The following is a 25,251-nucleotide window of genomic DNA, read 5'->3' as shown; positions in this document are numbered from 1 at the left end:
TCTGTTTCAGTTTTTTTTTTTCACCAAATCTTCAATAAATTGGTGCCAAATGCATGAGCAAAACAAAAATTAGTAATCTTAATGACCTGACCACTTCCTTTATCACATCATACTGTGATCTTGACATGGACATGTTGTTTTGACAAATGATGTTGGAATGCTCTCTGACCATTTGAATAAAGCTTTGCAAGCTTTTCTTCCTTCATTGCTGCTGTGGCAAGAACATTTAGCTATTTTGTTTAGTCTCTGCTTCTCTTATTCTCCAGTGGTAAGAGGGTAATTGAGGCCTACTCGTGGGAGAGGGTTTGAGTTTGTTTTTTTTCACAAGTCACAGGGGCCTGCCTGGTGCAGAGGAAGTACACAGACTGGGAAAATATCGATACTCCCATGAAAATGCAAAGAACTTAGGATAGAAATATATCTTATTTTGCGTTTGAGAGTTTGAAAAACAATGTGGAAAAATTAACATTGATCTGATACTTGATTTTTTAAATATATAATCTTAAGTATTTTGTAGTTTTTAGAAATCATATGAGATACCAATATCATGTGGGATATTGTGTAACAGAATAATCTTATCAGAATATTACTCCTTAGGTTATTGATAGTTTCAAAGGGAAAAACACTGAGTTACAGTGGAAATATCTGATAGCCACTACTTTAATCAATGGTCAAGCTGGCATCACTGGTATTAGGGCAGTGTGACATTATATGCTTCCTGGGGTGATGCAGTGCGAAGCGCGCATCTCCTGTGGAGTGTTCTTGCTAGAATGTTGACTTAGGCTTAATGAAGTTTAAGTTTAATGAAAATTTTCAGTTTATAAGAAAAACAGATGATCATCATAAAAAGTCAGAAAAGTCTAAAATATGGAAGACTGGGCAAGCAGTTTAGGTTCATGGGTGAGTAGATTCTGAGATGGAGATTAGTACTTGGTTTAATAGGGAGTTCTCTTGGGATCAACACTCAGAGAAAGGAAGCAGGTTTGGCCCAGGGTGAAAGTTGTGTTTTTATAAGTTTCAAAGAAATCTCAGTTGACCCTAGGGGCAGTTCTGAATGTAGAAGTCTACCACGCGGCCTGCGCAGTGGTTTCATTAATGAGGTTCTAGGCATAAAGTTAGTTAGACGAGATCGAAATAAAAACACAAGACTCAATTACCTTAATTCTATTGCTAGGTCCGAGACGGCTCCCCTCTCTGGTTCGCTCCTGTAGCCGCCCAGCAGGGCAGCAAGGATTACTCAGGGCTAGCAGGAGAGAGAGAGCGAGCACGCCGGGGAGTAGCCTTTTATTAGGGAACCAGAGATTCAGGGGAGAATTCCATCCAATGAAGGTTGAGGGGGGGCTGCACTCCAAGGTCAGGGTCAGCGATTGGGTCCCCGGGGTCAGTGGTCAGGCACACCCCCACACGGATGGGCTCTCTCATCAGGAGAGGGCCGGGAAAAACTTCGACTTATGCCAAAGTGCCTCAGACCCTCAACGGGAGGCACCCGATCACGTGTGAGAATGGCTTCCCACATAGAAGGAGCCTTCAGAGATATCCTGAATTGGTGAGGAGACTGGGCCTTTGTATTTCTGCATCAGTCCTTAGATGTGGGATGTGTCCTGAGGAAGGGGCAAGGGCTTGGGCAAGTCATCTCTGGTTGGCTGAGGCCATCCGATTTGTTGTGGGTGCTGATGACCCATACCTATGTGCCAGGAGCTCTCTTCCTAGGTGGGTGGTAAGTCCTTCATTCCTGAAGAAGGATGTGTTTCATTTCCCTTCCCTCCAACAACACTTGCCCCAGATTCTCTTCCCTCTCTCAAGTGCCACTGATTCCAGCCAGCATGTGACTTTATACTGTAAGCACTGCAGTTCCACTTATATTTCAGTGAGCAATGTGTTTTGGTAAATTCTTGATTAACCAGATTGCCAGGATAATTAAATTTCTTGTAAATGGAATTTTGTGGTAAACAAAGACAATGTGGACTAGTGAGGAGATTTTCATTTTAGGAATCAGGAGATCTGTGTGCACCTCTGAACTCTGACATCAGTTTGCTGTGTGAGCTCAAAAGAGATTCTAATGGACCTAAATCCTAAATACCACCTGAATAAAAGTCTGCAGGATGGAAATGAGCTATACTTTTCTCCATTCGAGATTGGGAAACTGGATTTTTTTTTTTTATTCCAACTACAAAAGGCTTTCTTTTTCAAACAATTAAACATAAAAAACAAAAGCAAAACAGCACTGACCCATCTCATAAACTTTTGAAATGACTGGTTTGGCAAAGGCTAATTGCATTCCTGTCAGTCACATGGGACACTTGTTATTGAGATCTCTTGTGCCTTGTTGGGACCATATTTTCTAAGGTATAATTTCTTTGAGACTCTTGCCTCCTTCCATTCTCACTCTCCTTTCTCCTTCTGCTTCTGCTTCCCTCCTTTCTCTTCTCACTCATCTTGGAAGGCTCATTCTTTTCCTGACCTTACATACTTCATCAGCCCCTGGAATTTATTGTTCTTTCTTTATGTCTTATTTTTTCTTTTACTGTCATAGCTCTCATCATTTTAGTTAAGCTTCTTATCATTCTGCACCCAGGCTTATTACAGTAGCATTATATCTGGTGTCTCAGCAATTTTGCGTTAACCTAACCTTTATACTGACTTAAAAACAACATATTACTACTCTGTTTACATATATACTTATTGTACCATTAAATCTCACAATTTGGCTTAGTTGAAAATCAATATGAATCTTTGTGGTATTTTCACCTTTCACAAACCTTATAGTTAGTAAATTCTGGTTAAGTACAGAATAATTTATCTTAGTATTAAGGTAAATTCAGGTATTAGAATCTGAATTTATTGAGGACTTCTATGGGAATTAGTATCATGATCATAGTACCCACCCATTTTTTACTTAGAGTTGTTAGTATTTAAAAATACTTTTTCTTTTCTTTGATTCTGAGAGTGCCATTGTATAAAACCTGTATCAAAACTCATATTGCATCCTTATCAACCTGATGTGTTAAACACCAAGTCTGTTGTATCTCTGAAATTATTTTCATGTTCATATTATTGTTCTCATTCTCACCAACAAACTTTATAATATATTTATTAAAGACATCTTATATGGCTGACACTATGTTAAAAATCATGGTTGTGAATATATAGATTGTAGTTCTTGTTCTTAAGAAGCTTAAAGAGCAATATGGGAGAGAGCTGTTAAACAGAGAGGCTGGAATTAAGTAGTGAGAAGTCAGGTAAAATCCAGCCTCTTTAAACTGGCTTAGCCAGCACGTTATGTTCTGATGCATATATGACACTGCCCTGTGGGTTCTTCTCTCCTCATTCTGCCTGTTCATTCCTATTGTAGCCCTACTATTTTCTGTCAAGAAGGAATAGAAATCTTAACTCTGGGGCTTTCAACATGTGATTCCTTGAGCTTCTTCCTTGGTTCATTTCTACTCATTCTATTCATTTCTTTCTTTTTTTTTTTAATGGATCTTTCTTTTAATTTATTTATCATGTGGTGCCGAGGATCGAACCCAGGGCCTCACACTTGCCAGGTAAGTGCTCTACCACTGAGCCACAACTCCAGCCCTCATTCCATTCATTTCTTTTTTTAGACTTCCCATTTTGTTTATTTATTTACTTATTTATTCTAATTTGTTTATATATGACAGCAAAATGCATTACATTTTAGATTACAAATATAGAACACAATTTTTCATATTTCTGGTTGTACATCAATTATAGTCACACCATTCGTGTCTTCATACATGTACTTAGGGTGATGATGTCTATCTCATTCTACTGTCTTGTCTACCCCCATGTCCCTCCTTCCTCTCCTACCTCTTTGCCCTGTCTAAAGTTTGTCTAATTCTCCCATGCTCCCTGGCCCCAACCCTATTCTGAATCAGCATCCTTATGTAAGAGAAAATATCTGGCATTTGGTTTTTTGGGATTGGCGAACTTCACTTAGCATTATATTCTTTAACTCTACGCAAATGCCATAATTTTATTCTGCTTTATTGCTGAATAATATTCCATTGTGTGCTTTCTTTATCCATTCATCGACTGAAGGGCGTCTAGGTTAGTTCCACAGTTTAGCTATTGTGAATTGTGCTGCTATAAACATTGATGTGGCTGTGTCCCTGTAGTATGCAGTTTTTAAGTCCTTTGAGTATACACTGAGGAGTAGGATAGCTGGGTCAATCTTAACACCAAAAAAACCCCAAATAACCCAATCAATAAATGGGCCAGCGAACTGAACAGACACTTCTCAGAAGATGATATACAATCAATCAACAAATATATGAACAAATGTTCAACATCTCTAGCAATTAGAGAAATGCAAATCAAAACTACTCTAAGATGTCATCTCATTCCATTTATTTCTTAGGGAAATCCTTCCTGGATGCCTGAAATCTTGGTTAGGGAATCCATCTTTTGTTTTTTCATGTCTTAAGACGATGGTAGTTGTTAGTTTGCATGTTGTGTAAGCCACATTGGATTTTGTGTCACTTTTTATTCCTTTTAATATTCTACACCTACCACCATGTAGGCTTACAATGGAAACTTGGGAAATACTGCTCTAAAATATATATGAATTATTGTTATTTTAAGATCAGAACTTAATTTGAAAGGTATTTTAGTATTGAGATGAAATTTTGTAATATTTCTAATAAATCATGCAGAACCAATTGCCATATTTGCACTGTAAATTTCCATAATTTGAATTGCATTATACAGCAGTACTTTTATGTTGTGGCAGAAAGTGAATGAAAGCTGTTGACCTGTTGAAAAGTCCAACCTTACTAAATGTTAAGTGATAGTGCTGGAAGAAACCAGTAGATGTGCAAGCAGGCTGTGAACTAGCAAAATCTGTTTTTTTAAAAGATAATCTTTACCGAGCATCTGCCATGTGCTAGGTGTTATGCTAGTTGTATTTCATCTATGGTCCCTTAATCTTCATCTTTATGAAAGCTTTCTGAGAGGAGCTGTTATTATCCCTCCCTGAGAGAATTTTGCTGAAATCACACTGAAGAGCCAAAAATTGAATATAGGTCTTCTGATTGTCAGTCTAATGTTTTTTAGTTATTATTTTTGTTGTTGACTGAAGTACAATTTTATTATTTCTATAAAGAACTAAGAAATATACCTGAAATTAAAGTCATCAAGAGATGACCAACATTTTCTCTCTTAAGATCCTTTTTTTACATTCGATTTTTTGACTTAATTTTTTTTTAAAGAGAGAGAGAGAGAGAGAGAATTTTTAATATTTATTTTTTAGTTTTCGGCGGACACAACATCTTTGTATGTATGTGGTACTGAGGATCGAACCCGGCCGCACACATGCCAGGCTAGTGCGCTACTGCTTGAGCCACATCCCCAGCCCTAAAATTTTTATTAATTATAGTCTTGATGAGAAAACTAAGCCTTAGAAATAAGATGATGTGATCAAAGACTACAGAATTAGTGGCAGAAGGAGAAAGTAGGATCTAGAACTCTTGATATTTGACTTTGGAACTTTATCTTTTAAACATTTTTGGTAGACATCTCTAAGTGTAACATGATCCAGATTTTGATATGAACACAAATGCAAATGGAATGTTCATAGTATTCATCTGTTTTTTAGAAGCATTTAGTCTTAGAATATATCAAATTTATTAGATAATGGTAAAATTTGAAATTTAGCATTTCCCTGAATGTCTTAGTTATAAAATATAATAAAATATAGATTTATTACATGTGTGATTTTGTTTTGGAGTTTCTGTTAAAGTTAATACCATACATATTATTTAGACTTTGGCTTGCTCATTTTTTGCTTTTGGCTTTTTCCATGAAAATAGTTTTGTTGTTGTTTTTTTTTTTTTTAAATTTCAGTGAATCCTGTTCTGTGACTTGTTTAATATAAAACTTTTTTGGGATATATCCAGTTTTCTTCAAACAATAGATAATAATGTTGGAAACATTGAGAATGGATTATTAACAAATAAATAGGATAGTTGAATGTTGACATCTGAAAAACTACATGTTCCACATTTCCACTGACCTTTTTTCCCTTTAGGAAAAACTCTCTTATGGTGCCAATTTAGAATGTCTTGGCTTATTGGTTATTGAGAAAAATTCAAATTTAAATATCTATGCCCTAATCAATGATTAGATCCTGTCTAATTTGCCCATTTTGGGGTTACATTAGTTGCTTAGACCTAGATTTAAGGGGCTGCTGCTTCACTGGTAGTCTTGTTTAATCCTTCTTAGCAGCATTTGTGCTGTCGTCATAAACTCTGTTATCCTTTATTTCACATTATTTCATTGTTGCTTCTGTGGATTTTCTAGTTTCAATTTTATTTTGTTATAAGGTTTTTAAAGTTTAAGAAAAAAATATTGTAGACATTTAGTACCATATGCAGCTTGGTCCTGGATCCCTTGCTTTCTCCTTCATTCAGGCAGAATGCCCTCCCTTCCAGTCCTCAGGAGCCTGGAGAAGTGGTGTTCTTTGCAGAGCTCACCAGGAGGTGTTCAGTGCCTTGGGCTTGTTTACTTACAGGAGAGAACCTTCTTTGGTGATGTAATTCAAAGCTGAGGGTTGTCACCATGGGAAAATGAGCTCCTTCCAGATTCTCTTTTCCAGAAAGTCATTGTTGGATATGCTTCACAGCCAAAAAAACATGCTGTTCCAAATTTATTAAATTGGTTCATAGTTTATTTCTGTTTTCTAATATCAAATAGGAATATGGAAATGCTTATTAGTGTGATGGTAGTTTATGAAACTGTCATGACACAAATAGGGCAAGTAGGGTTTTCTTAATAGGAAGTGGTATTTTGAATAATAATAATAATAATTATTATTATCATTTGGCAGTATTGGGGATTGAACACAGGGTTGCTCTCCTGTGAGCTACATCCCCAACCCTTTTAATTTTTTAAAATTTTGATATAGAGTCTTACTAAGTTGCTGGTTTCAAACTTGGGATCCTTCTGCTTAGCCTCATGAGGCACTGGGATAACAGGCATGTGCCACTGTGCCAGGTGTATTTTGAATGTTTTCTTTAAATGTGTACCTTGTACTTGAGCAAAAATGACGAGTTGTTTTTTTGGGGGGGATGGGTGGGAACCAAATTGATGAAAGCTATGCATTCTAACAATAGCAAAAAAGGATATAATATGGGTTGTTTTGGGTAAGCATTCCAGTGTTCTTCATATTTTTTTACTTGATTCATTTTCATTTTCATGATCTTTTCTTTGGATTGACCATTTGTCAGACTGTAGGTGACTCCTAATAAGATCTGTCAGAGTCCACTTTTCTGTGGAGCCCTCTTTGTCTATTCTAGTCTTTCTAACTTCTCTGAACTTGTCTATTATTTTTTCCTTAATCACATAATTTATAACACTTAAATGTTGTTTTACCAATTAAATTTTAATTTTGTTAATGAAGGAATAATTCTTTCTGTTTGTACTCTTTTTTAAGAGGTATATTCTAGTATATGCTGGTTAATTATCTCAAATCTAAATCCTCTCATATTACAGAGATATGAGTCTGAAAAGAAATTCTTTCCCCTAAGATTTAGGACTTAACATGGAAGGATGTCTGTGACCTTTGGACATAACAGGTTTGGAATAAGTGTGTCCAAATGAGTTTCTCACTGAGCATACTCTGTTAAATGTTTAGCACACTATAAAATGTCCTGAGTTCTTGGGCATTGCTATTTACTACTGGTTTGGAGACATGGACTCCATCTCTTGTCACTTCATGACACTTTGCCTCAGTGACTCTGTGGAAGAAGAAGTGATCATAGTACTTACCTTATGATTTTTTGAAGGAATAATTGAAATCATTTTTAGTTATATATATACAATGCTTGGGAGAATTCCTGGCATTTCTAAAATTCTTGATAATTCTGGTCTGGCAGTGGGGGTATAATTAATCTGTGTGGACTTGCTGAGCACTGTTTTTGTATTTGATTTGAATTATTTGAGGAGGCAGATGATTTGGGGTTAGAGGGCAGGATTTGCCCTTGACTTGCTGCTTCTGGGTTTTAGGGTGAATATGTTTATGCCTCATTTTCTATCCTGCCAGCCCGGAAAGACTATTTTGAGATTTAAAATGAAATCTATATATACATAAAAGTGCATCATTAGCTATATAGTACTAAATATGAGTATTGAATCATTGACTCTTCACTAGCAAATTTTAAAAATCGTGACTGCCTACAGTGAAGATTTGTGTCTAATTTTTTAATTAAAGAATCTGGGATGTGATAAATTAGTCATATTTGTTTGGAAATAACATATTTTTAAGTGGTCAGAATATACTACCAGGAATATATGCCTATTTTCAAATCGTACAACTTGGCTTTGTAATAAAGATATATAACATGTTTTAGAGGCTAATATTTTAATATCATATTATTCTTATAACATTTTCAGGTTTGAAAACACAATGGCAGGAAACAGCCTTGTTCTACCCATTGTGCTTTGGGGACGCAAAGCACCAACGCATTGTGTCTCAGCTGTGCTTTTAACAGATGATGGGGCCACAATTGTAACTGGATGCCATGATGGACAAATATGTCTCTGGGATCTTTCAGTAGAATTAGAAGTGAGTATTGAATTGTCTGTTGTACATCCTAAATACAAGAAGATACTTATTAGAAAATTACACAGAACTGGAATTATACTTGAATTCGTAATACTTTTCTGCAAAATATGTTATGATCAAATTACTTGTATGCAGATTATCTGTTTACATTATTATAATTGATGTCTGCTGGTTTTTTAGCAATTTTTGAATATAATATCTACTGTTAGTCACTTAATATTTATTGTATTTAGGTATTTAAAAAGATTATAATACATAAAGATGTATTGACAAACGGTATAAGAAGATGTGGCTTAGTGATAGAGCACTTGCCTTGCCTATGTAAGGCTCGGGTTCAGTCCTCAGCACTGTAGAAAACAACATACAGACAAAAACCAGTTCAAAACATACCTTCTAAAGTAAATGTTTTGAAGATGGCATAACTTTTTATAAAAATCACATAGGGATTTCTAAAATCACTATGTATTTATTGTCATTCCTTTGCCCATTTAGAAAAAAAATTAAAAGCTTTTTCTTTGCTTATGTTTTAATATTGGTTATTTTTTGATTATTGGTTTATAGGATTTATTTTTCTTTTTCTTCTGTTTTCAGTGTTGCTAGGGATTGAACACAGGACCTCATGCATGGTAGGCAAGCACTCTACCACTGAGATATGTCCCCGGCACTGAACTGTAGGAATTCTCTATATGTTCTTGGTACAGATCCATTAATAGATATTTAACTTGCAAATATCTTTTTCCATTATGTGCATTATCTTTCACTTTCTTGATGTTATTTCTTTCTTTTCTTTTTTTAAAATTTTTTTTAGTTGTGAGTGGATCTTTTATTTATTTATAGGGTGCTAAGGATCAAACTCAGGGCCTCACATATGTCAGGCAAGCGCTGTACCACTGAGCCACGACTCCAGCTCCTTGATGTTGTTTTTTAAAGCACAAAATATTTTGATATTGATGAAGTCTAAATTATCTAGTTTCCTTTTATTTTGTTTTTGTTAAGGAGATTACTCTCTTATTGAATGGTGTTGGTACTCTTGTGAAAAATAAGTTGAGTATAGATGCATGGATCTTTATCTGCATCTCAATTCTATTCCATTGTTTTCTATGTCTGTTCCTATACCATGTAATACTGTCTTGATTATTATTGCTTTATGTTAAATTTTGAAATTGGAATATATGAATCCTTCAATATTACTCTTATTTTTTACGATTGTTTTGGCTATGTAAGGGTCACTTGAATTTTCATACAGATTTTAGGATCAAGTTGTCAATATCTATAAAGAAATCATTTGGGTTTTTGATAGGGAATATATTGAATTTATGTATCAATTTGGGGAATATTGCCATATTAAGTTTTATGATGTGTGAACATAGGGTACCTTTCCGTTTATTTAGATATTAATTTTTTCCGACATTATTTTGTAGTTTTCAGAGTATAAATTTTGTACTTGTTTAATGACATTTATTTCTCAGAATTTAGTTTATAATCTGGTACAAATAGAATCATTTTATTTTCTGTTATTCATTGATAAGGTATAGAAATGTGATTGAATTTGATATTGATGATTGATGATTTTTATGAGAGAGGTGACAGTTGAAATGAAGTGCACAGCACTCAGGCTGATAGGAACAAGAAACCATTCACAGTGCTAGGGAACCTTAAGTGTATGAGTACAGGTAGGTTGGTTGCTCTTTATATAGAAATGCGGAAATTTCCTCATGCTTCTACAATTTTTTTTTTTTCAGAAAAATAAACAAGGTCCTCAGTTGACAGTGAGGACAGGGGAGTTCCCACTGGAGGTTTAAGGAGAGATAAGTTGCTTACCTGGGAGGTTTAGGAGTATGAGTAGGCTAGAGAAATTAGGCAGGACTGCTGGATAGCACTCAAGGATCCTGTAAAATTAGATGTCATCAATTGCATATGAAAACAGATGGTGGTGTAGTGTTTCCACCCACCTTCAGTTTCTTGGGTATAAGTCCCAGCCAAAGAGAGCCAGGTTTAACTAGGATAAAGTTTTCCTAGCAAGCTTAACAGGGAGAGATTGCACTTAAGGCTTGATTGTTTTATGCAGGGTAGTAATTATGATGTACCGTGGACTCTTAAGTGGGGTAGTGGGGTTGAAGGATAATGGATTAGTGCAGTCGTGGTAGAATGAGATGGAATTGAGGTTTTAGGGGGACTGAAGAATTGTTGGGACTTGAAGTGGAGGGAATTAAGATGGCAGGAGGTAGTGATTAGAAGGAGAGGTGCCAAATAAGATTCTAGAGTAGTTCATTTATTAATGATCAGGGAACTTGAAGGCAGTACAGTAGGTATTACCAAGATCATTGGAGGTAAGGAGGTTAGAAGTGAGGCCTGGGTACTACTACAAACCTTGTCTGAGAAGATAATAAAACACCTAGAAGTAAGATACCAGAAGCAGTGGAGAGTGAAATGGTGAGCCAAGTGTTAGAGGCTTCAAGAAATGAGAGTGAGTAACTGTTATTTGTAATGAATATAATAAGGTAGGTGCTTATTGGTATAAGAAATCTTTTGCATTTCTACATAAAGAGCAACCAACCTACCTGCATTCATACAAAAGTGCTAAGGGTTGGAGAAGAAAAAACCAGAAGTTCTGGAGCTTAGAATGAGGGGCAAAGAAGACACTTAATCTTCTTTCAGGCTTTATAGTACACGTGATAGAGGAAAAAATCACCACCAGTTGAGAGGGTTTCAGTGGAGGCTGTCCTCAGAGGAATTCCAGATTTTGATTAGAGCAAGGAATTTGAAGCAATTTTCATAAGTGCCGTTGATACTATATAGAGAATTTTGCTGACCGTTGATTGTTCTTGTGTTTTGAGAGGCCAGGAAGGAGAAATTGGGGGAAACATGACTGGATCACATTGGCAAGTATACAGAACATGTGAGGATTACTACAGACAAGTAATACTCAGAAAGTAATCAGTGAAATCCAAACTTATTAGTTTAACAATAATTGGCATTTAAAATTCTAGGCACTTGGATACAAAGATAATATTATAAACCACATTTCTTCCACTTAGAAAGCTTGGCCTAATTGTTTTGGGAGGTTGTATTGTATTTTCTGCTCTTGACTCATGAGAGAGGATTTCAAGCAATACACCAGGTGTGGTAAAAGTATACTTTATAAAGGGTCTTGCCTATTTAACACAAGGTTGGGGTAAGGTTTGGGTGAAGGAATGTGAATTAAGCTGTTGTCATACTGTTTACACATACGAAGGATTGATTAATGAGTAATCATAGCACCTCAGGTAGTAGGGAAAAAAAGCTAAAGGGAATTTAAAAAAAGAGAAGTGCTGAATGATGGCTGAGTGGCCTCAAAGCCTCTGACTGGAATATCAGTGTTATATTATATGCTTAAGACCTGGCATGGCATATCCCATCTTTTTATTCTTGCCTTGCCAGTGATAATTCGATAACTTTTGCTTCTGAACTGTGTGATCATTGAAGATGAATGAATGATCTTTATGGATTGATCAAACATTATTTTATGATATTTCTTTGGTCTGATTAAGTGTGAAATATTTCATCACTAACTTTGATATAACAAATTTTTGTGGAACATGCTAGGATATAAATAAAAGGTACAAATGTAATAATCTAGATGTTTTTTCTCTAATAATGCTTGTTTCCTCTGGAATTTTTGTTTTTTTATTTTATATTGTTTTGTTTACTGGAGATAAGGTTTCACTATATTGCCCAGGCTGGTCCTGAACTCCTGGCTCAAGTGATCCTCTTGTCCCAGCCTCCCCAATATCTGGACTCGAGGTACAGGCTACTGCACTCAGCTCCTGGAAGTGTCTTGATGTTTGACCATAGTAGTTGTGATCTAGCACTGATATTAGGCACAGATGTATTTTTAGGTGTTATCTCCTTATCATGATTATTCTTCTTATTTCCTAATGTATTTATAACTCGTAGCAGAATACTTAGTAAGCAGGGAGTTTTTTCTTTTGGAATATTTTCTTCCATTGTCTAAACTTATAGGAAGATATTTGAATTATGGTTTTAAGATGTGAATTTTATAGTATTAGTGATTTCATAATACTTTTATTATAAATTTGGGAGCTGATTGCCCAACTATTTTAGAATAGTAGTATTAAGCCAGTCTTTCCACTAGACACTGTCTCTACACCAGTGTTCATCAAGGTTCTTCTTCCTGACAGTTAATTCTACTAGTAGCTTTTAGAAGGGTACCTGTCTTCTGTGTTGGGGGTTATGAATCCAGAGACTCTTAAAGCTTTTTCAGATCAGTGATATGTAAAAATAAGTGAGGCTAGATTTTCCAGTTTTAAATATTAATTCAGATTCTTAACTCGCTTTCCTAGCATACTAAAGAGGTAGCGGTTAAGACTGCCTTAGTTTGAATCCTCGCTGTCTCTCTCCATCTGATCATGTAGTAGTGTAACTTCTTGAATCCCAACTTTGACCTCAGAACTACTGTGATAGGATGATTGTGAGCGTTATATGGATTAGAGTTCACTGTTTACTCTTAGTTTTTAGTGTTCTGAGCACATTTTTTCAAATCTCTATGTGTATATCAAATATTTAACATGATTACTAATCAAATGGTTGGTTCTTTAAATGTGATATTTACACCAGTTAATTTTGCATTTCTAGGTTAATCCTCGAGCACTGTTATTTGGTCACACAGCAGCAATCACTTGTTTGTCTAAAGCTTGTGCTTCTAGTGACAAACAGTATATTGTGAGTGCATCTGCAAGTGGGTAAGTATTCTGCTTTTTGGTTTTGGTCAACTTTCTCTTTTTTCTAAAATTTTACATATTTTTAAAAACTTGTTTTTTAATTTGCACAAAAGAATTGTACAATTTATGGGTTACTATGTGATATTTATAATTTTTTTTTACTTATGTCTTTATAACTAGTATTGTGTGTTAGTAAGTAGGGAGTTATTTTGTTTGCTTATTTGTTTGTTGTTCATTTTTTTTTGGAGTTATTTTCTTAAATTGTCTAAGCATAAAGGAAGATATTTGAATGATGGTTTTAAGGATGTGGATTTTATACTATTAATTTTTTTGGAATACTTCCATTGTAATTTATGATTCTTTCTTTGCCTTGCTTTTGAGAAACTCAGAATACTATAAAAGTTAAAGTATGATCTCCATGGCATTGTTATTGAGTCAGTAGACAACTTCAAAAATTTTTAAAAAATCCTCAATGATGCTACTAGACTGGAATATATTTGGGAGATGAAGCTATGATAAAGTTTATGAAGTTATATTGATGTGTGTTAATACATTAACTGTGTCTTCCTAAGTCTTAGAACATACCTTGCTTTTGGAGAAGTAGGTCATTAAATAATAATAGCATTAGGGCTCAGAGTTTGAGGAATTTTAAAAATATTTTTGGTACTTTGAAATTATATATTGATCCCATGTACTATTGAAGCAAGTTAGGGAATTTGAAAAAAATTAGACATTGTTCTTCCTCTTTCCCCATAGTTTATGGATTAGAAGAGAACCTTGTATAATTCTTTGGAACAAGAAAAGAAAATGTCAGGCAACAACAATGTAGTATCTTTGGTCAATGAAAGGATAATTTACACTAGAATGCTTGTTTAAATTGAGTGTTCTTTGAAAAATTATGTTAGGTGAGATGTAAGAAAATTATACTGTAAGGATATCCTGGTAATATCAGGATCATTGCATTTTATTAATATTTTTTTCTGTTAACTCTTATTTCTTCAAAATAAAAAAGCATATTGACATTTCTAATTTTCAACCTTGCATCTTTATTTTGTGATATAAATTTTGTGTGTGTGTGAGTGTATGTGAAGTGCGTGTGCACTTAATAAATTTGCAATTAATTCAGAATCAAAACTGGAATATTATATTTAGCTTGCAAAGGATTGGAATTCAGTCGACTTCAACTTTGGCTTGTTTTCTGTAGTGCTGCATTTCAAGCTGCATTTAACAAATGGCAGTGCTCAATAATTTAAATTAAAAGTCCATGTCTTGTTTTTGTCACTTCTTGTCATGTGAAGGCTGTGCCTGGCTTCATCATTGTCCTTAGTTTAGGTTGATGTCGCAGCCACTACCTACAGCAGAGGCAGAGGAAAAACAGTGCTGAAGAGCCTTGTAGTAGTTAGTTCTGGCCAGAAATGCTCCCAAGACTCTACCAACTAATAGGGAACCAGGAAGTGCATTCCTACTGTAGAGAGGATGTGGACTGAGGTGGGGTGGGCAGGTTGGAAGGGGGGTTGGGATGGTGAATGGGAGCACTGGAAATTTTGGCCAGCAGCAATAATGAGTATTAGCTATAATCTGTAATAAATTAGTGTTATTACTTCTAATAACACTAATTAATTTTAAATTAAATTAATTTTAAATTAACAAATTGAAACAGTGCTTTTAGCAAATCAAATTTAAAGTTAGCTATTTGTTTTGTTTTATAGAGAGATGTGCCTCTGGGATGTGAATGATGGCAGATGCATTGAGTTTACAAAATTAGCCTGCACACATACTGGCATACAGGTTAGTATATATTTCTGTGACTAAGTCAGTACAATTTGCAACAAGTATGTATTTAATAATGTTTGAAATATTGATCATGTATTTTTGTGTGAAAAATGCTGGGAAGGAATAAGACTAGAATTGTAGTAAAAGTATTCGTCATAAGATGCTAGAGTTGCGTGGTAATGAAGTAGAGGACACCAATGAAGAAGGGTTTAGGATAAGCAAATTACCACTTTTGTTTTATGCATTCTTGGTTACCCAAATGAGATCTTGTGTTAGTTGCCTTCCTGATACTATAGCAAATACCTGAGATAATTAACTTATTATATCAAAGGCTATTTTTGATTTTGGTTTTAGAAGTTCTAGTCCATAATTAGGTAGGTTCATTGCTTTTAGGCCTTTGGTGGGGGTATCAGATGGTAATGGCAGGGAGTGTATGGTGGAGCAAAATTGCTTACCTCATGGCCAGGAAGCAAACGGGAGGAAGAGACCACAATACTCTTCAAGTGCAAGCCTGAAATGACCCAAAAGACCTCCTACTGGGCCCCACATGCTAAAGGATCCACCACCTACCTGTAGCACCACCCTGGGGACCAACCCTTTATTGACCTTTGGGAGACACTTAGAATCCAAATTATAACAGAACATCTTTACTACTTGGGCAAGTGCCCCAGATTTTAAAGAATGGAATTCATTCCTGCCAAAGCTGTTCCATTTGTGATTAAGGTAAGTTGATCCCCTTTTTGGGTCATGTCTCCTTTTTTTGAAGTCAAAATATCGTTTTTATTTTATTTTTATTTATTTATTTATTTATTTATTTATTTAGATGTAGATGGACACAACACAATGCCTGTATTTTTATGTGGTGCTGAGGATCGAACCCGGGTCCCGCCCGTGCCAGGCGAGCGCTCTGCCACTGAGCCACAATCCCAGCCCTCATTTTTATTTTTTCCATATTTTTTTATTGGTACACAATGGTGAAATTCATTGTTATGTATTTGTACATGCACACAATATAAACATGTAATTTAGCCAATATCCTCTTCACCTCTCTTACTCCCTCTCCCTGGTTCATTTCTTCTGCTTTTCTGATACCTTTCAGTTTTCATGAGATTTCCCCACCCTTGACCTTTCTTTTCCTGTTTCCTCTCTAGCTTACACATATGAGAGAAAACATACGACCTTTGATTTTCTGATACTGTGGCTTGTTTTGTTTGCTTAACATAATGTTCTCAAGTTCCATCTATTTTCCTGCATATGACATAATTTCATTTTTATTTATGGCTGAATAAAACTCTATTTTTATATATAACACATTTTCTTTAAGCATTCATCCATTGACCGACATCTAGGCTGGTTTCATAGTTGGGCTATGGCAAATTGTTCTGCTATGAACATGGGTATGCATATAATGCTAAAGTGTGATGACTGTAATTCTTTAGGATAAATACTGAGGAGTGGTATTAGCTAGTTAGGTCATATGGTGGTTCCATTCCTACTTTTTTGAGGAACTTCCATGCTGATTTCAATAGTGGTTCTACTTATTTACCATCCTGCCAACTGTGTAAAAGTGTTTCTTTTTCTTCACATCCTTACAAGTATTTATTATTGTTTATATTCTTGATGGCTGTCATCTCATGGGAGTGAGATGAAATCTGTGTAGTTTTGATTTACATTTTCCTAATTGTTTACAGTGTTGAATTTTGATCCATTTTGAGTTGACTTTTGTGCCGAGTATCAGATAAAGGTCTAGTGTTATTTTTCTATATATGGATAACCAATTTCCCCAGTGCCATTTCTTAAGAAAGCTGTCTTTTCTCCAGTGTATGATTATGGCACCTTTAACAAGGGTTGGATCATTGTCTCAGTGTGGGTTTGTCTCTGTGTCTTCTACTCTGTACCGTTGATAGCCTGTTTTTATGCCAGTGCTATACAGTTTTTATTAATATAGCTGTACAGTGTAATTTGAAGTCAGGTATTGTTATGCCTTCAGCATTGTTTTATTGGCTTAAAATTGCTCTGTTTATTCTGGGTCTTTTATTCATATCCTAAAATGAATTTTAGGACTGTTATGTTCCTAGTTCTGTGAAGAATGTCATTGATATTTTGGTGGGTATTGCCTTGAATCTCTATGTTGCTTTTGGTAGTATGGCCATTTTAATAATATTAATTTTGCCTATCCACGAACATGGGGGGTGTCTTTACACCTTCTTGTGTCTTCTTCAATTTCTTTCTTTTTTCAGTATCCCAGTAATTTTAATTGTAGAGGTCATTCACTCCTTGATTAGATTTATTGTGAGCTTTGTTTTTTGAGGACTTTGCGAATGGACTTGCTTTCCTAATTTCTTTCTAAGCAGATTCATTGTTGGTATATAGAAAAGCTATTGATTTTTGTATGTTGATTGTGTAACTTATTACTTGGCTGAATTTGTTTATTAATCATAGCAATCTTCTGGTAGAGCTTCTTAGATCTTCTAACTATAGGAGCATTCATTCACATTGATAAATTAATGTGAATTAATTTATCTTCTTTCCTATTTTTATTCATTTTATTTCCTTTTCTTGCTTAGTTTCTCTGGCTAGAATTTCTAGTACTATATTGAATAGAAGTGGTAAAAGTGGGCATTCTTTTTGGGTTCTGAATTTTAATGGAAATGCTTTCATTTTTTTCCCCCATTCACTATAGTGTTGGTGTTGGGTTTGTTTTATATAGCCTTATGTAGCTGAGGTTCTTCTATCCCTACTTACTTTACTATATTCAGTGGATACTGAATTTTGTTTGAAGGCTTTCTTTGCATCCATTGAGATTACTGTGATTTTTGTGCTTACTTCTATTTAAGTGATGAATTGACATTTTTTGGATTTGCATGTGTCAAAACATCCTTGCATCTCTGGGATAAAACCAACTTGGTCATGAGGTACAGTCTTCTTTATATGCTATTGAATATGACTTGCTAATATTTTATTAGGGATTTTTGTATCTAACTTCATCAGGGATAGCAGTCTAGTTTTCTTTCTTTGATGTGTTCTTAACTGGTTTTGGAATAGGTGATACTGGTTTAGGTATTCCATCCCTTTCTAGTTCATAGAATAATTTGAGGAGTATTGGCATTAATTCTTCTTTAAAGGTCTGGGCGAATTAGCTGAAAATCCATTTTTTATCACTGCTTCCTCCTCATTGTGAGTAATTGGTCTGTTTAGGTTTCCTCAAGCCTCTTGATTCAATTTAGACGGGTCATAGGTATCTAGAAATGTATTCATTTCTTTTAAGTTTTGTAATTTATTGGAGTATAAGTTTTTAAAATTGTCTCTAATGATCCTATGGATTTCTGTGATGTCTGTGGTGATTTCTCCTTTTTTATCTCTTATTTTATTAATTTGGCTCTTTTCTTTTGGTTAGTTTGACGAAGGGCTTATCAATCTTTTTTATCTTTTTTAAATCATTTCTTTTTTAAAAATTTTTATTTATTTTTTTAATCTTTTTTATATTTTCAAAGAAATAACTCTTTGTTTCATTGATCTTTTGTCCTATTTTTAAAAATTCTCTGTTGATTTGGCTTTGGTCTTGTTATTTTCTTCCTTCTATTGGTTTTGAATTAGTTTGTTTTTGTTTTTCAAGGGCCTTCATATGAATCATTGGTTATTTGGGATCTTTCTGATTTATTTATGTAGGCACTCATAGCTATAAACTTTTCTTTTAGAACTGCCTTTATAGTACTCCAAAGGTTTTGGTAGTTTGTATCACTATTCTCACTTGATTTTAAGAATTCTCCTGATTTCTTTATCACCCATTCATCATTCAAAAGAGTACAGTTCAATCTCCATGTGTTTACATAGTTTCTTTAGGGTATTTTGGTGTTGATTTCTAATATCATTCCATTTTGGTCAGATAAGATTAAAGGAATTGCATCAATTTTCTCATATATGCTTAGAGTTGCTTTGTTATTTAAAATATGGTCTTTTGGGAAAAGTTCCATGAGCAGCTGAGAAGAAAGTGTATTCAGCTGTTGTTAGATGAAATAGTCTATAGATGTTCATTAAATCCATTTATTTTTATTTTTTGCTTCTGAAGAGCCATTACTGAGTTTATGTATGAATGAACTGTACATATTGGTGAGAAAATTGTGTTGAAATCTCACAGTATTATTGTACTAGAGACTGAGTCTTTAATTTGAGTAGTGTCTCTTAAATGATTGGTTGCACCAATATTTGGGGCATAAATATTTACTGTCATTATAATTTCTTGTTGGATTGTTCTTTTTATCATATGAAGTGACCTTCTTTGTCTCTTCTGATTAATTTTGGCTTGGAGTGTGCTTTTGTCAGGTATGCGTCCTTACTCCTGCTTGTTTGGGAGCTCCATTTGCATGGGATACTGATCTCCATCATTTCACTTTCAGGAGGCTGTCTCTGCCTGGAAGGTGAATCTCTTGCTAACAACATATCGTCGAGTCTTGTTTTTTATCTATTCTGCCAGCGTATGTTTTATAATCGGAGAGTTGAGACCATTTACATTCAGTGTTATTATGAAGAGAGGTTTATTAATTCCTGCCATTTTAATTTATTTCTGATGTTTAATTTTGTTCTATTTCTCATTTGATTAGCTATTCTTCAAGTGAGATTTGTCCATTTGTGAGTTCTGAGGTTTGTTTTTGATTTTGTTCTGTGTGAAATAGTTCTTTAAGTATTTTCTGTAATGCCAGCTTAAAAGTCTTGAATTCTTTTAGTTTCTGCTTATTTAGAAAGGTTTTTATTTCCTTATCAATTCCAAAGGATAGCTTTGTTGGATGTAGCAATCTTGGTTGATAGTTATTTTTTTTTTCAGGTCTTGGAAAACACAATTCCAAGTCCTTCTGGATGTTAACAGTTTGTGTTGAGAAATCAGACTTAATTCCAATTACCTTGCCTCTAAATGTGACCTGATGTTTATCTCTTGAGACTTTTAAGTTGTATCCTAGTTCTGTATGTTAGGAATTTTAATTATAATGTGTCAGAGAGAGGTTCTTTTTTCATCTCATCTATTTGGGGTTCTGAATGCCTCCTGTATCTGGATGTCTTTCTCATTCTGAAGGTTTGGAAAATTTTCTGTTATTATTTTCATGAAGAGATTATCCATTGCCATTAACCTGCATCTTAGAATCCTCTTTAATGATTCTTTTTTTTTTTTTTTTCTTTTTAAATTTTTTTTTAAAGAGAGAGTGAGAGAGAAGAGAGAGAGAGAGAGAGAGAGAGAGGAGAATTTTTAATATTTATTTTTTAGTTCTCGGCGGACACAACATCTTTGTTGGTATGTGGTGCTGAGGATCGAACCCGGGTTGCACGCATGCCAGGCGAGCGCGCTACCGCCTGAGCCACATTCCCAGCCCCTCCAATGATTCTTAAATTTGGTGTCTTAATGTTTCAGAGTTCTTATATATTCTGATCATGTTTGTTTGTTTGTTTACTTATTTTTGAGGTACCGGGGATCCTGCTGCCTCAGCCTCCTGGGCTGCTGAGATTACAGGTGTGCACTGTGCCCAGCCATGTTTACTTATTTTCTTTGCTTTAATACTATGTGAATGTTCAAGGCTGGCCACTTCATCTGCCAGCTCTGAAATTCTGTCTTCAGTATGGTCTACTCTATTAGAGAGTCTTTTAACTTAACATTAAAAAAAAAAAAATTATTGTTTTTTTCCCCAAGATTTCTATTTAGTTCTTTTTCAATATCTCTGTCTCCATTGCTGGGTGTGATGATGTATGCCTATAATCCCAGTGACTTTGGAGTCTGACATAAGAGGATTATGAATTCAAAGCCACTTCAGGAACTTAGCGAGACCCTAAGCAACTTAATGAGACCCTGTCACAAAATAAGAAATAAAAAGGGTTGGGTATGTAACTTAGTGGTTAAGTTCCCCTAGGTTCAATCCCTGATACCAAGAAAAAAAATCTCTATCATTTAATTTCTCACTTTTCAGTTTTTTTTCTGTGTTCTCTTGGAATTCTTTAATCATTTTTTATTGGTTCTTTTTATTTATATGTGGCAGTAGAATTCATTTTGATAAACTTTACAAGCATGGAATATATCTTATTCTAATTAGGACCCCATTCTTTTGGATGTACACAGTGGTGGGATTTACTATGGTATATTTTGTGTATGTAAATAGGAAAATTATTCTGAATTAATTCTTTTCTTTTCCTATACCCTTTCCCTTCCTTTCTTTCCCTTTTATTTAATCTACTGAATATCTAGTCCTCTTTCCCCTCTCTTGTGAGTTAGCTTCCACATATCAATGGAAACATTTGACCTTTGGCCTTTTGGGACTGGCTTATTTCACATAGCTTGATAGTCTCCAGATCCAGCCATTTACTGGCAAATGTCATAAAGTCATTCTTCTTCATGGCTGAGTAATATTCCTTTGTGTATGTATATCAAATTTTCTTTATCCATTCATTTGTTGAAGGGCACCTAGGTTGACTCCATAGCCTAGCTATTATGAATTGAGCTTCTATAAACATTGATGCGGTTGCGACACTGTAGAATGCTGATTTTAAATCCTTTGGATATATACTAAGGGGTGGGATAGCTGGGTCAAATTGTGGTTCCATTCCTAGCATTTTGAGGAATCTCCATATTTCTTTCCATAGTGGTTGCACCAAAAATTTGCAGACCCACCAGCAATGTATGAGTGTACCTTTTCTCCCTAACCTCACCAACATTTTTTTGTTACTTGTATTTTTGATAATTGCCATTCAGATTGGAGTGAGATGAAATCTCAGTGTAGTTTTAATTTGCATTTCTTTAATTGCTAGAGGTGTTGAACTTTTCTTCATATATTTGTCAACCATTTGTATTTCTTATTCTGAGAAGTATCTGTTCACTTCTTTTGCTTTTATTGATTGGGTTATTTTTTTAAAGTTTTTTTTTTACTTCTTTATATGTCCTGGGAATTAATGTCCTATCTGAGGTGCAGGTGACAAAGATTTTCTCCCATTCTGTAGGCTCTCTCTTCATGCTCTTGTTTCCTTTGCTGTGAAGAAGCTTTTAATTTGATACCATGCCATTTATTGATTATTGATTTTGCTTTTTGAGATCTACACTTTCACCACTTCTATTCAACATAGTTCTTGAAACTGTTGCCAGAGCATTAGGCAAAAGAAAGACATTAAGGGAATGTGAACAGAAAAAGAAGAGCTCAAACTTTCTCTGTTTGCCAATGACATGATTCTATATTTAGAAGATCCAAAAAAACTCCACCAGAAAACTTCTAGAACTTACAAGTTAATTCAGCAAAGTAGAAAGGTAAAAAAAATGACACCTATAAATCAGTTGCATTTCTATACTCCAACAAACCAGCTGAATGAGAAATTATGAATTCTTTGATCATTTTTATAAGCATGCTTTTGAATTCTTTATCTGATATTTCATTCACTTCAATGTCTTTGGAGTTTGTTGCTGTTGAATTATGAACGTTAGGTGGCATCATGTTACCTTGCTTTTTCTTGTTTTCCTGTGTTGGGTTTTATACATGTATTGGGATAGATGAGTCTTTCACTCTTACGTGTGGATCTTTCGAGGGCCCAGCCTCCTCTTGCCAGTGTTCTAGACCCCACTGAAGATGTAATGTCCACCACCTTTGTTTTAATTCTGTTTTTGTTGTAGGAACAAATGTCCAGGCGTAGAACCTGACACCTTCACTTGCTGGCTGTTCCTATTTGGGGCCTGATCGTTAGTTTGGGGTTATGTTTCTTCTGTTCTTTCTATTAAAGTACAATTGACATTTGAGTGAGGCAAATTTGTATGTAGAACAAGGTGAACAGTCTTTTGGCTGGGTTTAGTTTAGCAGCAGAGTCTTTACCCTGTGAACTTGTAGTATCCCTGCAGATTCCCAGCACTGCACAGAAAAAGGAGAAAGAAACAACAGCAGCAATCAAGGCAAACAATATACAGCATTAAAATAAATACTGGGTGCCTACTATGAGGTTCCCAACAGTGATTACCATGAAAATAGGAATGGAGGGGTTACCAGTTGTTAGCAAAAAACAATAAATAGCCAGGAACCAAATCTGGTAGTTAAATGCACAGCAGATGTCAACTGTGTCATCCACAGCACTAATAACTGCAACAACATGAGTGGGTGGAGTGGAGTAATATAGACCTAATGGTTCTAACAGATGATAAAATGAAGTTTATTAAGAGAAAAGAAAATGTGATAGGAAGGTAGAAGAGAGTTTAGAGTGTTCAAAATATGAACAGAGATAATGCAGAAGAGATGTATCTGGTGTGGTTATAGAGAAGGAGGAGGGATAATAGAAAAACCAAAGTAAAGGAGAGAGAAATAGGAAATGAGAGAACTCGGCTGTTATCAGAATAATGGAGAGAAAGATAAACAAGAAAACCAAACAAAAATGAAACAAAGTCAAAATAGATAAACCAAAAGCCCTAACCCTTAAAAGACAAGGAAAAATAGCTATTGTACAAAACAAAACACAAAAAATACTAAAACTGAGAAAGGAAAAGAAATAAATATGTATATACCTACAAACAAATCAACACAGCAAGAACACAAAAAGAAAAAGAGGGAAAAGAAGGATAAAAGATTCTTTTTTAAAAAATTTTTTTTAGTTGTAGGTGGACACAATCTTTATTTATTTATTTATTTTTTATGTGGTGCTGAGGATTGAACCCAGTGAGTGCCTCACACATGCTAGGCAAGAACTGTACCACTGAGCCACAATCCCAGCCAGGATAAAAGATTCATTGCCGCAGTCTGGCTGGGCACAAAATCACAAGCCACTCACAGCCTTGTAGATTCAAAACAGCAATTCCCGAATTCACACCGGCACTCTACACACGTTCTGGGGAAAATCACGTTCTGAATCCCAAATCCTCTCTGAATCCCACTCAACTCAAGGAGCGGGCGCGCCTGAGGCAGCAGGATACGCCCTATTCCCAGCAGGGTCCACCTTAAACCTGGAACCGCCCTAAACCCAAGGAGCAGGATACTCCCTAAAACCTGATCTGCCTTAAACCAGGATCCGCCCTGGTCCTTGAGCAAGGTCACCTTACTCAAGCATACATGCAATGTCACTGCAAATGACCTGAGTCTAAGAGAAGCCCATTTCCACAATGGAGAGTCCTTCCTCTAAGCAACATGGGGTAGGCTGACAAGACAATTTTGATGCGTCATTCCTACTTGGCAATGGCTCTTAGCAATTCATAATGAAAGAATTTTGTCCATTGCCCTGTGGTAGTCAAAACAGTTAATAAGGGTGGACGGTCCCTGATTATGCCTGTCCATCCTTTCCATTTCTTCTTGGGCTATGTACAGAGAGAGGGAGCGCAAGGGCTGAGGGTTGTTAACCCCTTCCTCTTCCTCTTTTTGTGTTGTTCTCTGAGCTGCTAGCTTTGAGTGGCCTAAAACTGAAGCTGGTTGAAATGGCTCTCAGCTTCTCTTCTCACCAGCATAAGGTAGGACAGAATGGGAAGTCCTGTTGGTTGGAGTTTTGTCTCGACAGTTTAGACAGATGCATTCCCAGGGTGGGCCTGCAGAGTTCTAAGAGAGAAGTTAAAACAGCTAGGACTTAGATCTATCAGGCTTAACTTTTTTTTTTTTTTTAAATTTTTCCTGGAGTGGTGAGGGAGCCTAGCTCTGGAGAGATTAAATCAACATACCCCAGAGCCAGGCTGATGCCAATGTCTGTGGGGATTCTGGAACTCAGGAGCCTCCCAAGAATTCTACTTGCTCCCAAATTCACCCCTCTGTTCAGTTTCCTGACTCTTCAGCGGGTCATGGGAGCTACCAGACTCAAAGGGAAAGTGAGTTGCACTCCCCTGTCTTTTTGGCTTGAATCCCCATAGGTACAATCTGGTGTGTGCTTGTTTCACTTATATTCCAGGTATACCCTAGGCCTCCTGCAAGGTGCTTGCAGGGGCAGCATGGCAATGCTTGATGTGATGCAATGTTGCTCCTGCAGCAGCAGCAGCACAGTGGCTGCCTCAAGATGGCTCCCTCCTCAGCTTTCCAGTTGCCAGTTGAGAAATGCAGAGCACTTTTCAGCCACCACTTTGTTGTGCAGCTTGTGGATCCGCTAAGTTCAGGCTGCGTTTCTGATCTAAAGTTTTTTCCATCTCAAATTTGTCTGTTGTGTTTCTCTGTTATCCCTCCCATCTGCGGTGAACCAGCATCATGGCCAGGG

The 25,251-nt window shown here is 35.6% G+C and overlaps 1 protein-coding gene across 3 annotated transcripts in view; it reads left to right on the top strand.

Moving 5' to 3' along the window:
- Wdr7 (WD repeat domain 7) overlaps window positions 1-25,251 on the top strand; it is a 326,163-nt gene that overhangs the window by 9,088 nt on the left and 291,824 nt on the right. For all 3 annotated transcript variants that reach the window (XM_026393174.2, XM_026393173.2, XM_026393172.2), the window contains exons 2-4: window positions 8,413-8,584; window positions 13,220-13,326; window positions 15,015-15,093. In XM_026393174.2, the coding sequence (XP_026248959.1) occupies window positions 8,426-8,584; window positions 13,220-13,326; window positions 15,015-15,093 (345 nt within the window). In that variant the 5' untranslated portion in view covers window positions 8,413-8,425. The remainder of the gene's footprint in view (window positions 1-8,412; window positions 8,585-13,219; window positions 13,327-15,014; window positions 15,094-25,251) is intronic.

This window comes from Urocitellus parryii, chromosome 13, assembly GCF_045843805.1.
Source record: "Urocitellus parryii isolate mUroPar1 chromosome 13, mUroPar1.hap1, whole genome shotgun sequence".
Lineage (NCBI taxonomy): Eukaryota > Metazoa > Chordata > Mammalia > Rodentia > Sciuridae > Urocitellus > Urocitellus parryii.
Note: the sequence above shows the minus strand (reverse complement) of the source record. Positions and strands in the feature narration are given on the sequence as shown.